Source organism: Hypanus sabinus, chromosome X1 (assembly GCF_030144855.1).
Source record: "Hypanus sabinus isolate sHypSab1 chromosome X1, sHypSab1.hap1, whole genome shotgun sequence".
NCBI lineage: Eukaryota > Metazoa > Chordata > Chondrichthyes > Myliobatiformes > Dasyatidae > Hypanus > Hypanus sabinus.
The window spans coordinates 12,107,380-12,121,969 of NC_082738.1; the positions used below are offsets into that span (position 1 = coordinate 12,107,380).

The window sequence follows — 14,590 nt, forward strand, 5'->3', positions numbered from 1 at the left end:
ACAGATAGTGACAGAATTGAAATGTGAACTCTGGAATGTCCTGAGATGTAACATAATGTTGACAACATAAGGAGAGAGGAGAACAGAAATGCCAAAGAATAAATTGAATGGCCTGTTGTTATGTTAAAGAAAAACTATCTGCACATTTTATCACGTTATCTACCATATTCCACCCCCCCCCCCCCCACAACCATCATCTACAAGGACGTGTCTATGTGTACATCTTCCATTCACTTAGTTTTCTATCTCACACTGTTTAGGTGTGCTGACCTTCCACCTGCTGTCTGTTGTATTATCCTCTTCATTGTGAAGTCGATAAACGCCCTCACCTTCCAGTTGTACTTTGTTATATTCCTGTCACTGCTCACCACCTCCCAGATCAAGTCACATATCAAAATTAGAGAGTATGATAGATCCAAAGCTGATTCTTGGGAAATATCTCCTCATATAGAAGAGATCCAACCAACACCAGCTTCCAGTCACTAAATGAACCTGACATCCGTAGGACTACTTCCTCCTTCATTTCATATTCATCCCACTTCTGAAACCTCCCTTGTGATATTTTGTTCAAAGTTCCCCAAATGTTCATGTATAAAGCATGCACCACATTTACCTGATCAACCTTTTGCATTGCACTATTAAAGAATTCTGCTGTTGTTCACAATTTGTCTTTCACATTTTCATGCTAGCTCTCTGTGACAGCAACATACATACACACTGCTGAAGGAACTCAGTTGGTCAGGCAGCATCAATGGAAATGAATAAACACTCAACATTTCGGACCGAGACACTTCTTCAAGACTGGAAAGGAAGGGGAGAAGATGCCAGAATAAAAAGGTGGGGGGAAGATAAGGAGATAAGCCAGAAGGTGATAGATGAAGCCTGGTGGGTGGGAAAGGTAAAAGCTGGAGAGTGGTTTCCAAGTAAAAATATACTTTTCACAGTAATGCAGTTGGTGGAACCACTGCCGCACAACTTCAGAGATCCAGGTACAATCCTGACCTCTGTTGCTATCTGTGTGGAGTTTGCACCTTCTCCCTGTGACCATGTTGGGTTTCCTCCTGGTGCTCAAGTTTCCAAAGTCATGCAGATTGGGAGGTTAATCAGCCACTGCAAATTGTCTCTGGTGTGAGGGTGGGTGGTAGAACCTACAGAGAGTTGATGGGAATATGGAAGTATTACATGGGATTACAGGATCTTTGATGGTCAGCACAGACTTAGTGGCCCGAAGGGACTGTGTCATTTATTTTATTCAGCACAGTAACTGCAAATGAACTCATGCCACCCAATTGCACCCATGTGACTAATTAACCCACTAACTTGTACATCTTTCAAATGTAGGAGGAAACCAGAGCACCCAGAGGAAACCTGCACAGTCATGGGGAGAATATGCAAACTCCTTGCAGATAGCAGCAGGAATTGAACCTGGGTCACTGACACAGTAATATCATTATGATAAGCGCTATGCTAACATACTGACCCAAATGTCTCTGAGTCTAAAATATTGACTTCTATAAACATCATACTGGCCTGAACAGTAATGTAGTTGTTAGTGTAATGCTTTACAGCAGCCAGCTGTAAGATTTGGGTTCGATTTTTGCCACAATCAATAAGGCGTTTGTACATTCTCACTGTGACCGTGTGGGTTTCTTCCAGCTGATCTGGTTTCCTCCCACTTCCAAAGAATTCTGGTTAGAATTAGACAGGCTACGTGGTGGCAGAAGTGTGGCAACACTTGCAGGCTGCCCAGCACAACGTACGCTGATTTCATTTGATGCAAAACAACACATTTGACTGTACATTTCAATGTAAATGTGACAAATAAAGCTAATCTTTCTCTCACTAATGCTCGTTCATGCTCCTGTTCTTGTGTATCAGCATAACATTAGAAACCTTCCCGTGCTCCTGTACCATTCTACATCTAATCAGATCTGAAATGATTTGTAGAATGTGGGCTTCTGTCATTGTGGGTACTTTGGTCACATCCCAATCCATAATTAATACCAGTTTTAAAAAATGACCTGGCTTTTCTCTCCTCACTGCTTGTAGGATCTAGCATTGCCAGCTTTCTTATGTGGATGTAATTGTACTGTACAAGAGCAAGTGGAATCATAGAACTCACCATAGATGCTGCCTGACCAGTTGAGTTCCTCCAGCTCCTGTGTGTATCCCAGGGTAGATTATTTGTGCCCAGTTGCTGATACTAATCGTGCCACTGGGAGTCTCAGTCTTGCTGCACTCTGGAACACCTGTAATACATCAACACATTCTCCCTTTCTCTTCTCCCCATCAGGTGCTGGGACCTCAGTGCTGGAAACGTGAAGTGGATTTACCAAGTTCCCATTCTTGCTGCTGTTGTGGTAAGTGAGGGGTGTCATCACTGGGCTGGGGTGGGCAGCTCTGGGGAGCAAGAGTCACACCAGGTTAACCAGCAGGAACAGGGCATCACTGTGCAGTGAGGGTGGGGAGCTCAGCAGAATCTTCCACTGGATAGAAAGTTACTCAGACCCCTGCTTTATTGTGGCTTTCAGCACCTATCTCACACTCCGACTCAAAGTGATAACCTTTGCCGGGATAAGAATCTACTGCAGGGATTCTCAACCTGGGGTCCACGGACCCCTCTGTTAATGGTAGAGGTCCATGGCATATAAAGGTTGGGAACCGCTGATCTACAGGAGTGACTGTCTACTAGAGTAGAACACTACAAGAACTGACTCCTGTTGGGATAGGGATCCACTGGTGCTGACCCTGATGGGTCAGGGTCCCCTGATTCTGGGATTTTTGCCAATGCAAACTCCAGGACCAGAAAATTAAACTTGTATATTTACAATATTTGATGTTGTATTTTTTAGGTAAATTTCTTTCTCTTTATCAACATTGTCCGTGTTTTGGCATCAAAACTGTGGGAGACAAATACAGGAAAGCTGAACCCTCGGCAACAGTACAGGTGAGCCACAGTCAGAGTCAGACAGCACAGAGACCACTACCTCCATGTTGACAAATGACCATTATCAACAAAAGCCACAACTGGTCACTGGGACCATCATCCCACCACTGACAAAGGACAGTGACCACAATTTATGACTGACCACTGGACCGTGAGCTGAGATCACTGACTGAAATCTTGAACCTTGATCATTGACCAAGACTATCAAGTGATCTTTGACCAAGGAGTAATGTGAACTCTGCAGTCTGCATTCTGTGACCCTGGATCATTCTGACAGTGATTTTGTTTTGTGTTCCTTATAGAAAACTGTTGAAGTCCACACTTGTCCTTATGCCTCTTTTTGGTGTCCATTATGTGGTTTTTATGGCCATACCATACACTGATGTCTCCGGGATCCTCTGGCAGATCCAGATGCATTATGAGATGCTCTTCAATTCCTCTCAGGTATGGCTGGCACCTCCAGATCTGGAAACAGGGCTTTGACCCTTAGTCTCAGGCCTCTTGAGTCATGCACACACACATGCCAAAAACACACAATCACACACACTCATAAACAGACACACACATCAACACAACACACGTACTCAGATTGACACACTCATTTATATGTATTTGTACACACTCATTCATACTCATATACTTATGCAAAATCTCAGTCACACACTCAAGCATTCCCTCACATACATACACACACTCACATATTGATTTATACGTGGATAATTAAATAGGGATTAAGGTAATGTGGATGATATTTGATAAGATCCCATATGGAAGATTAATCCAAAATACGAGACCCCATATGGTCAGACAAGTTACTGAATTGAATCTAAAATTGGTTTGGTGTTAAGAGGCAGGGGGTGATGTGAGGGATGTTTTAGTGATTGAAAGTCTCTGACCAGTGGTGTACCACAGAGATTGTTGCTGGGGCCTTTGCTTTTTGTCTGGAAGTGAATGGAGGAGGTACAAATAGTGAGATGATGAAGGCAAAGAGGATACATGTCTTTATTGCTGGGGTTTAAAGTATAAGAGCAGGGAGATTTCGGTTACAACTTTATAAAACATTAGTTTGGCACAGCTGGAGTATTCTGTGCAATTCTAATCACCGCCTTATAATAATAATCTGCTGGCCTGAGGAACCAGATTAACTTCAAAGTAACTTTATTATCAAACTACGTATACATGTGTCACTGTGAGATTAATTTTCTTGCAGGCATTCACAGTAGAACAAAGAAATACAACCAAATCACTGAAAAACTACACACAATGACATACTGTGAAGTATAAACAGCAGTGCAGTGCAATGGCTGCAAAATAGAGGCATTCATTAATAGAAACACTAAACTTAGTAATGAAATGAGGACACTGAAATGGCAGAAGAGATCAAGAGACAAAAGTGAACCCATAAGAGCAGAAATAGCCCACTTGATAGAGTATAAAACGGATAACCAAGCAAGAAAATTAAGAGAAAAGCTAAGGAAATACCAAGAAGATAGTATTACAGCATATAATATAGTATTATATAGTATATAGGCAGAATATAGTATTAATGGTAAGACTCTTGGCAGTGTAGAGGATCAGAGGGATCTTGGGGTCCGAGTCCATAGGACGCTCAAAGCAGCTGTGTAGGTTGACTCTTTGGTTAAGAAGTCATATGGTGCATTGGCCTTCATCAACCGTGAGACTGAGTTTAAGAGCCGAGAGGTAATGTTGTAGTTATATAGGACCCTGGTCAGACCCTACTTGGAATACTGTGCTCAGTTCTGGTCTCCTCACTACAGGAAGGATGTGGAAACCATAGAAAGGGTGTAGAAGAGATTTACAAGGATGTTGCCTGGATTGGGGAGCATGCCTTATGAGAATAGGTTGAGTGAACTCGACCTTTTCTCCTTGGAGTGACGGAGGATGAGAGGTGACCTGATAGAGGCGTATAAGATGATGAGAGGCATTGATCGTGTGGATAGTCAGAGGCTTTTTCCCAGGGCTGAAGTGGTTGCCACAAGAGGACACAGGTTTAAGGTGCTGGGGAGTAAGTACAGAGGAGATGTCAGGGGTAAGTTTTTTTTTAACACGGAGAGTGGAGAGTGCGCGGAATGGGCTGCCGGCAACGGTGGTGGATGTGGATACAATAGAGTCTTTTAAGAGACTTTTGGATAGGTACATGGAGCTTAGAAAAATAGAGGGCAACGGGTAACCCTAGTAATTTCTAAGGTAGGGACATTTTCGGCACAACTTTGTGGGCCAAAGGGCCTGTATTGTGCTGTAGGTTTTCTATGTTTCTAAGATACAAGGTCCACACAAGATATGATCAACCTAACAAAAGCACTGTCAAATTTATAGATACACTAAAGCAAAAGCTTGGTGCGTACAAAGCCATACTAAATAGGTACACCAAAGAAAACAGAATTATCAGTTCAAGAACAATGAAAATGGTTTCTACAGAACATTGAAACTAAATATGACTGACCAAAATTTCACCAACCCCAGCACAGAATTACCAGCAAACAGAGAAAAAGAACTCTTGGTCTAATATCTGTCAAACATGGTGACACTCAATGAAGAAGCAAGGGAGGAAAAAGAATGTACTCACACAATTAAAAACATGCAAATACCTCAAGTTACAATGGATATGCTAAAAATGGTTATAAAAATGTATTTACCTTTATCCTTACCTATTAATACATAGCAACAATTTTCTTAAAAATCCTGAAAAAGTGCCCTAATTTTTGAGAGAATGTAAAACATATCTTTCAGATATCACAAATGACCCATCAAAATATCAACATATAAAATTTTATATATAAAATTGTAACATCATGCATCTCGCAACTAATCACCACTTACTTAGATAACCACAATATACTTACAGAAGAGCAAAAAGATTTTGTAAATGTATGAAAGGATGTAAAGAACAACTGATAATAGATTCGGTAATTCTAAATCAAGCTTGGCAGTAAAGTAGAAATCTTTCATGTTCAATTCTGTCCCACACTCATGGTTAATAGAAGCTCTTAATATCTATAAACTCCACCCAATACTTGTGAAATTCCAACAATATCTGATGAAGCATTGGCATACTATAATCACCCTATTAACAACCAAAAAACAACCACCACCATTATCAAAATAAACCGAGCATTTTCCAGGGCGATTCCCTAATCCCACAATGGTTTTGTCTAGCTTTAAACACACTCTCTATCCTGATTTCATTCCCCATTTTCATCTGATTCAGCAAGTTAGAGAGCGGGTATAAGTATCTGGGATACCAATAAGCAAAGAAAATAGTTCATAGTGCGATTAAGGGAAATCTTCTGACAGAATTTATGTGATAAAGGGAACTCTTTTGACAGAATTTACTTCAAGGCTTAAGAAAATCTACCAAAAAGAGCTCAACAGTGAAAATATAAAAAAGTTAATAAACACTTTCACTATATCCATATTAATATATTCTTTTGGTATAATATCTTGGTACTAAGCTGATCTGGAAAATTTATGAAGAAAAATAACAACTGAAATGACAAATTTTAGAAAAGACCATGTACACTCAAATGTACTTAGATTAACACTACCTAAGACAGAAGGAGGAAGAGGAATAACAGACAAAAAAATTACACAACAGTCAGATAAAACTTAAGGATATATTTTCATCAAAAACACGAGAAAGTCTACAGATGCTGGAAATCCAAAGCAACACATACAACATGCTGGAGGAACTCAGCAAGTCAGACAGCATCTATGGAAGTGGATAAATGCTTGATGTTTTAGGCCGAGACCCTTCTTCAGGACTGGAAAGGAAGGGGGATGAGGGGTAGGGGGTAGGAGGATAGCTAGAAGGTGATAGGTGAAGCCAGGTTTGTTAGAAAAATAAACAGCTGATAAAGGAATCTGATAGGAGTGGAGAGTGGACCATCAGAGAAAGGGAGAAGGGGAGGGGTAATGGGGGAGGTGATAGGCAAATGGGAAGAGGAAAGAGGCCAGAGCAGAGAAGAGGGAAGGGTTTTTTTTTATATGTGAAGGAGAAATCGATATTCATGTCATCAGGTTGGAGGCTATCCTGACAGAATATAAGGCATTGCTCCTCCACCCTGAGGTTGGCCTGAACTTGGCACAAGAGGAGGCCATGGACCAAAACATTGGAACAGGAACAGGAATCAGAATTAAATTGTTTGGCTACTGGGAAGTTCTACTTTTGGCAGATGGAGCAGAGGTGTTCAACAAAGCAGTCCCCCAATTTACAATGGGTCTCACTCATGTAAGGAGGGCACATCAGGAGCACCAGACACAATAGATAGCTCCAGCAGATTCACAGATAAAGTGTTGCTTCACCTGGAAGGACTGTGTGGGGCCCTGAAGGGAGGTGAGGGAGGAGATAAATGGGCAGGTGTAATTTCATCAATGAAACCAGGATTCAGCACTCCATGCAAGGAGATGCAATTCTGATAAGATGTACACACCACTAAACTTAAATGAAAGCTCAACCCAGAAAAATTAAGAAATCATCACTACAGAAGAAAAAGTTAAACAATGAAGAGTGTGAACCTCGATGGAAGATATCCCCACAATCTGAGCCGGCTAGATGTTGTCACAGAAGCGTCAAACACCTGGCTCAGAGTTGGAGACCTCTTCCCAGAAACACAGGGGATCATTGTGGCAATACAGGACCAGGTGGTTAACATAAAAATGATCAAAAATACATAATAAATGTATTCAAGATGATATTCAAGATGATAAATTCAAGATGATAAATGCAGAAAATACCAAGGGAAACCATAAACAATCCAACACTTTACAGGATCCTGTAGTAGTTCAATTCAATCTGATTTACTTACACAGACACAATCAAGAGGCAAACATCATTCACCAAAACCTTGCTTTAAAATACAGACTCATAATAGACACCCAACCTTGCTATAAATACAATCCTGATACTGTTTTAGAGTCAGAGTCGCACAAATTATGTTACAGTTCACCCATTATTACAGATAGGACAATCCATAATAACCATCCGGATATTACAGCATAAGCAAGAAAGAACAACTTATTCAATAGGTATAGCGCACAACATACAGAAATCAATTTAAGTGAAAAACACCAGAACTATGCTGAATCAAAAGAAGAAATTGAAAGATTATGGAACATGAACAGGGTATACATTGCCCCTATAGTAATATCTGCAACTGATATCATCCCAAACACTACACAATAGCATTAAACAATTAGGGCTACAGAGCAATATTTATGAAAATCTCCAGAAAACCACAATATTAAACACAGCTAGAATAGTCTGAAAGTTCCTAGCAATTGAGAAATGAGTGTGCTTGGCTATGCCTGTACTTCAGGTTTTACCAGCATGAGATAAGAAAAAATAAAAATAACAATAATAAAAATAAAATAATAAAAAATAATGGTTGCAGCTATATAGGACCCTGGTCAGACACCACTTGAAGGATGTGGAAACCATAGAAAGGATGCAGAGGAGATTTACAAGGTTATTGCCTGGATTGGGGAGCATGCCTTATGAGAATAGGTTGAGTGAACTCGACCTTCTCTCCTTGGAGCGAAGGAGGATGAGAGGTGACCTGATAGAGGTGTATAAGATGATGAGAGGCATTGATCGTGTGGATAGTCAGAGGCTTTTTCCCAGGGCTGAAATGGCTGCCACAAGAGGGCACAGGTTTAAGGTGCTTGGAAGTAGGTACAGAGGAGATGTCAGGGGTAAGTTTTTTTATGCATAGAGTGATGAGTGCGTGGAATGGGCTGCTGGCAACGGTGTTAGAAGTGGATACAATAGGGTCTTTTAAGAGACTTTTGGATAGGTACATGGAGCTTAAAAAAATAGAGGGCTATGGGTAACTAGTAATTTCTAAGGTAGGGACGTGTTCTGCTCAACTTTGTGGGCCAAAGGGCCTGTATTGTGCTGTAGGTTTTCTATGTTTTCTATAACAACTTATTTATAGAATTATAAATTATAGGAAGGATGAGACTGAAATGGTGAGAGCCCAGAGAAAATGTTGCATGTGATTCAACTTTTTGTTTACAAGGAAAGACTGGATATGCTGTGTTTGTTTTCCTTACAGCAAACCATGTTTATAGGGAACCTGATAGAGATAAAAAGTTATAAGTGGAATGGACAGGTTTAGAAGTAGAAAAACTTTCTCCATCACAGATGTATCTAAAACCAGCTGATATAGTTTAAGGTAAGGGGTATAAAGTTTAGAGAGGATCCAAGGAAGAAATTTATCAGTAGAGGGTTGTTGGAATTTGGATGTGCTGCCTGAAGGGGTGATGGAGGCAGAGGCTCTCATATGTAGCGTGTAAATGGTAATTAGATGAACACTTGAACCACCGAAGTAGAAGAGGCTACAGACGAAGTGGCTGGTACATGGGATTACCACAGATTATCAGCATGGAAGTGATGGACCAAAAGGCCTGTTTCTGTCATCTATAACTCTGTGATTCTATGGTTTCAGATGTGGGATTCTTGTTTGGGAAGCCATGATATGGCACTGCAGACAGAATCACGAGCATTTCTAGTATTTATTAATATACTGTAGTCGGTACCAGCTCATCCAAACTCAACTTTAAATGCAGAGGTGATCCCTCTGATTTGTTGGGAAGGCCATTGATTGGATGTCTCCAACAGTTCTGTGAGTTGGCTGGGTGAGCTCAGCAGCATGAATTTCTAGTTGTAGGTGGGCTCTTAGGACAGAGTGTCAGTCAGTGTCACAGGGTGCTGCTAAATCAAAGTGCAGCCTTCTGGTGTCACCAGTGATCTGTAGAGACAGAAAGGCCTGGCAGAGAGGAAACAGGTCTTGTTAACTCAGTCCAACATCCCCTCCTTCCAAGTGGCGACTAATTTACTCTCCTTTTTGATGGCAAACTGAGTCGTGCTGACATCAGCTATTTCTACTCACAATCATTATGGTATTGAAGGCTCAGGTCTCTGAGGAACTGGGAACTGTTGAGACTCTGTTCCTCTTCCATGGACAAGAACACAGTGCCAAGGTCAGAACTGTTGCCATCACCAAATTGGCCCAGCTCCACAAGAGACTGGAGGAGGCCTTTCACTACCAGATATTCCTTGGACAGTGTGGGCGTTGGCTAACCCTTGGATGAATGAGTTTCCATAATACTTCATGTAGATGCTGCCACATGGTAGGTTACATGGCCATCACAACTACGTGGGGTATAGAGGCTCATTATTGCCTCAGTTATCGCCTTCCCTTGGACATCCCAGATATAAAGCATGCCTGGGCAACATGTCTGCTTTACCCAGTCCTTATTCCTTCTCCACCTGCCACACTGGAGGATTTCCTCAGCAGTGGCAGTGATGTTTGGAGTTGAGGGTGATCCTGACCACAGGCCCACAGATGGGTCTGAGCTGATATGGGAGTGTCAAACTGAAACCACAAACCTCCTGCTGATAGTCCCGATGAAGACACACAATAGTTAATCCTACAATGTCTTCCATACCAGCATCTGGATCATGTACCATAATTGAACAATGGAATCGTGCCATCAGCCAGGATCCCAAATTCCTTTATCAATCTTGCTGTCCTACTGGTACCAGACAGTACAGGCATCAAAGTGTTGAGGCAGTGGTGTAGAAATGGGAGAGTATTCTACAAATCTGCAATATCATTTCTCAACCCCCGGAAGCTCATAGTATCAGGTCAAACATGAAGAGGGAACCCTGCTTCTGATTGCCACCTGCCATTCTCCTTCAACAGTGGCCTAGGCCCAATCAGCTTCATCAATAACCTTCCACTGCTAGAAGATGATGTTTACAGGCTTCAGTTCCCTAATGGGAAGTACACTTGTTGCGTGGCTTTTTGCTCTTGTATTTCTATGATTAAACTAATTTGATTTTTTTTACCCCCAAACAGGGCTTTTTTGTTGCATTTATCTACTGCTTCTGCAATGGTGAGGTAAGTTTTACGAGGCCAGAAGTAAGGAGAAACTTTACTTCAGAAACAGAAAAACATCATGCTCTAAAAAACCCAGACCTGAAAAAGTTTTATTTTTCCTTTCAAGTGCCCTCACAACACCACTCTCCTGATTTTTCTACTTCTCTCTAGCTCTGAAACCCTTTACTTTGCAATCTCTCATCATCTGAATTTAATCTTTGCTTCAGCTGTCTGCAACTTACCAGCTGCTATTCCCTCCTTGAATATTTCTGCCACTCCATGCCTCCCTCTTCCTCCTTGTATGAGATTTCTAATCATCTGAAGATGCTTTCTGACCCATTGAGTTCCTCCAGCAGATTAATTTTTGCTCCAAGTTCCAGCAACTACAGTCTCTTGTCTCCTGATCATCTGTTATGTTCCTCTGAGAAAGTGTTAAAATTTTGTCTGAATTTCTCTCTAGATATCCCCGAGATATTTTAACCATGTAAAACATGCTCTATAGCCACTGGCTGTGACATGAAAACACTTTTCACAGTAAACATTTCATTGTAGAGATGATGCCGACTGCTAAACAAATTATTTTTGTTGATTTTTATTGAAAATATTCAGTTTTTCCTTACATTTTTGTTCATTGAGCTAAGATTCAACTTTCTTCTTCTATATAACTTTCTTGGTGATCCTTTGCTGATTTTAAAAACCTAATTAATCTTTAGGCTTAATGTACATGTTGGCGATGCCATATCCCTAGTTACCCTTAAATATAAACCCAGACTCTAGAACAACATCATGACTATAATTTACTGAATTATCCTTGTTGCTCTTCATAAACAGGAGAACAACATTGGCTACTCTCCAGTCTTTTGCTACCTTGCCCATGGCAAAAGAGGATACCAAGATCTCTGTCAAGACCCCACCAATTTCCCTCTTTGCTTCCCTCAGTATCCTGGGCTTTGTACAAGTTATTTTCTGTTTTTATATTCATCAAGGGTGTCTCTCTAAGCAGCAATATAACTCCCCCACACCTGATTAAAACTTAGGTCACAATGATATCATAAACACAATTACCCACAGCATCAAAAGCCCAGTCAACTAATCATGGCACCATAAATATGACCATTCCTTCACAATGATGTAATCAAAGCTTCAAAATTGTGTGGAGTGACAGAGCATCATAATCACAATGTGCTCTTCACTATGCTACGCATCTTCATTTCAATCACCTCTTCCTGTTGACTTTAAGAACTCAAGTTATGACACAATTCTATTCAGCACTTAACAATTATATGACACTAATCACCCTATCAGAATGCATTTTACCTCAAACTCCACTTTACAATGACATCATAGCACCGATCAGCACCTTAGAGACACCATAGATCCAGTAACCCCTTCACAATAACGTCATCCTCCAATCAGTTCCTCAATGACACTGTAGCACCAGCTTCCCATCGTGGTTACATCATTACTAAAATCACCCCTTCACAATTATATCAGAATCCCAGTTTCTGACCACCTCTGCAGATGATATCAGAACCTCACTCAACCCCTACCAGTGACATCATGATCTCAATCTCCCATGACAAAGACATCATTATTCCAATCCACCTTTTAAAATATCATAACCTCAGTCCCCTCTCACAATGGTCTATGATGCCATTGTGAGAGGCTGATCTAAGGTATTCCAATGACATAACATACTGTTTCCCCTTTGTAGTGTCACCACCATCACTTTTCACAGAAACCCTGTAAACTTCTTCACAATGTCAACATCACCCAAATGAGCTGTTTATACCGTAACAGGGTCCACATGTCTCTCTCTCAAAGTAGCATTATTCCATTCCACCTTTTCTATTTCCTTCATACTGTAAGTATGATACCTCTTCCAAACTGATATCATGACCACTCCAGAATCTCTTCACGTTAATCCCTCTCACTGCGTCCCAATGTTATCAGAATCAGGTTTATTATTATTGATATATGTCATGACAGTTGTTATTTAGCAGTAGCAATAGAGTGCAATACATAACAATTGCTTTAAATTACAAAAGTGTAAAAGATGAATAATGATCCCCCTAGTCTCTTGATGCACCATCAATAACTCACACTGAGACGTAAGGCGAGATATCAGCTTTTATTGACTGGAAGAAGGAACCAGGAGTGAGTGTCCATCATACTATGACCTGGAGACTGAGGCCGATCGTCAGGCCTCAGATCGCCTTTATACAGGGGCCTGTGGGAGGAGCCACAGGAGCAGTCAGCAGGGGGCGTGTCCAGGCAGGCACATAGTTCACCACATCTCTTCAACAAAATGACCTGCCTGCTCTTCACAATGGCATCAGATCCCAGTCAGCACCTCCTAATGAGTTCATAACCCACCTCTTTCTCAGTGACACCTTAACACATCTCCTCTTCACAATGACTTCATTAGGCAAATCATTCTTTCAAAATGACATCATAACAACCAGCACTCCTTCACAGTGACAAAGCCCATTTTGCTCCTTCAGAATTACGTCAAAAATCCCAGTCAACCCTTTGCATCATATCACAGCCCCTATTATCCCATTGTAATGACATCATCACTCAAGTCTCCTCTTCAACGACATCAACCCATCACAATCTGCACTGGCTCTAATGCCCAGAAACATAACCATTCTTTCCCAACAGATGCTGTCTATCTAACCTGCTGAATATTTCCAGCATTTGCAATCCTCACTCTCTCAGATTTTTATTCTATGCTCTCTGCAGGTTCAGGCAGAAATAAAGAAGTCCTGGTTGAGGCGGAACATACGCCTGAATTTTCAGCAACAGGCACGGGCAGGCAGTAGCTGCCCTTATGGAGCTGTGACCTCTCATGCCACCAACAGCATTAGCAGCACCATCGCCACACGAGGCTTGTCCACAACACACAGCAATGCCCGGCCCTGTACACTGCCTCTGCATTCCATCATCAAGCTGCCTGGCAACACTCCAAACACACCCCCCTCAGACAAATGCCTGGCTAGCACAGAGAGACATGCAGAGGGCATGGAGAGACATGTAGAGGGCACGGAGCAGGAGCAGCATCTCCAGCCTTCTTTCCATCATCAATGGGAAACAGTGATGTGAACAAGCTGAAGTGCTTTATCCCTGTAACCTTCAATCTGCTGAATAAAAGAAACAGTATACAGAACAACTAAAAGTTGGTGTCGACTCATTTATTACCAGGCAGGAGAGACTGAACTTGAGAGACAAGTCCCAAGGCCAGGCATTCACAACCTGGGATCCACAGATCCCTCAGTTAATGGTAGAGGTCCATGGCATAAAAATAGTTGGGAACCCCTGCCCTAAGGCAACAGAGTCTGTGGCCTGCAGTAGTTTGAGCATCTCCCATGTTAGACATTTTATAATAGGCCGATAGCATCTAGAGAAGGGCAGACCAAGTAACACAACACAATGCATGCCAGGTACACTTATCAACAGATGGATTAAGGGGAAGGTCAATGTTAGGAAGTTTGAAAAGAAGGACTGGTTGGTGAACAGAGAGACAGGTGGGATGAATGTGTTTATTTCAATGTTACAGGTCCAGCAGATTAACTTAGAGTCCAGATGAGTACATGGAACTATGAGATTTAGTTTTGTGGGAGGGATAGGACTGGCAGCTCAACATTCCAGGGTTTTGATGTCTTAACAAGATAGGGTGGTAAAAGCGATGGAGGAGCTGCACTGTAATCAGGGAGAATGTTACAACTGCATTCAGTGG

General features: G+C 41.5%; 1 protein-coding gene across 5 annotated transcripts in view; it reads left to right on the forward strand.

Moving 5' to 3' along the window:
- Positions 1 to 14,003, forward strand: part of LOC132384582 (parathyroid hormone/parathyroid hormone-related peptide receptor-like) — a 61,290-nt gene extending 47,287 nt beyond the window's left edge. For all 5 annotated transcript variants that reach the window (XM_059955787.1, XM_059955785.1, XM_059955790.1 and 2 more), the window contains 5 exons: positions 2,294 to 2,360; positions 2,853 to 2,947; positions 3,250 to 3,391; positions 10,831 to 10,872; positions 13,597 to 14,003. In XM_059955787.1, coding sequence (XP_059811770.1) covers positions 2,294 to 2,360; positions 2,853 to 2,947; positions 3,250 to 3,391; positions 10,831 to 10,872; positions 13,597 to 13,956 — 706 coding nt within the window. In that variant the 3' untranslated portion in view covers positions 13,957 to 14,003. The remainder of the gene's footprint in view (positions 1 to 2,293; positions 2,361 to 2,852; positions 2,948 to 3,249; positions 3,392 to 10,830; positions 10,873 to 13,596) is intronic.
- Positions 14,004 to 14,590: the final 587 nt, after the last annotated feature.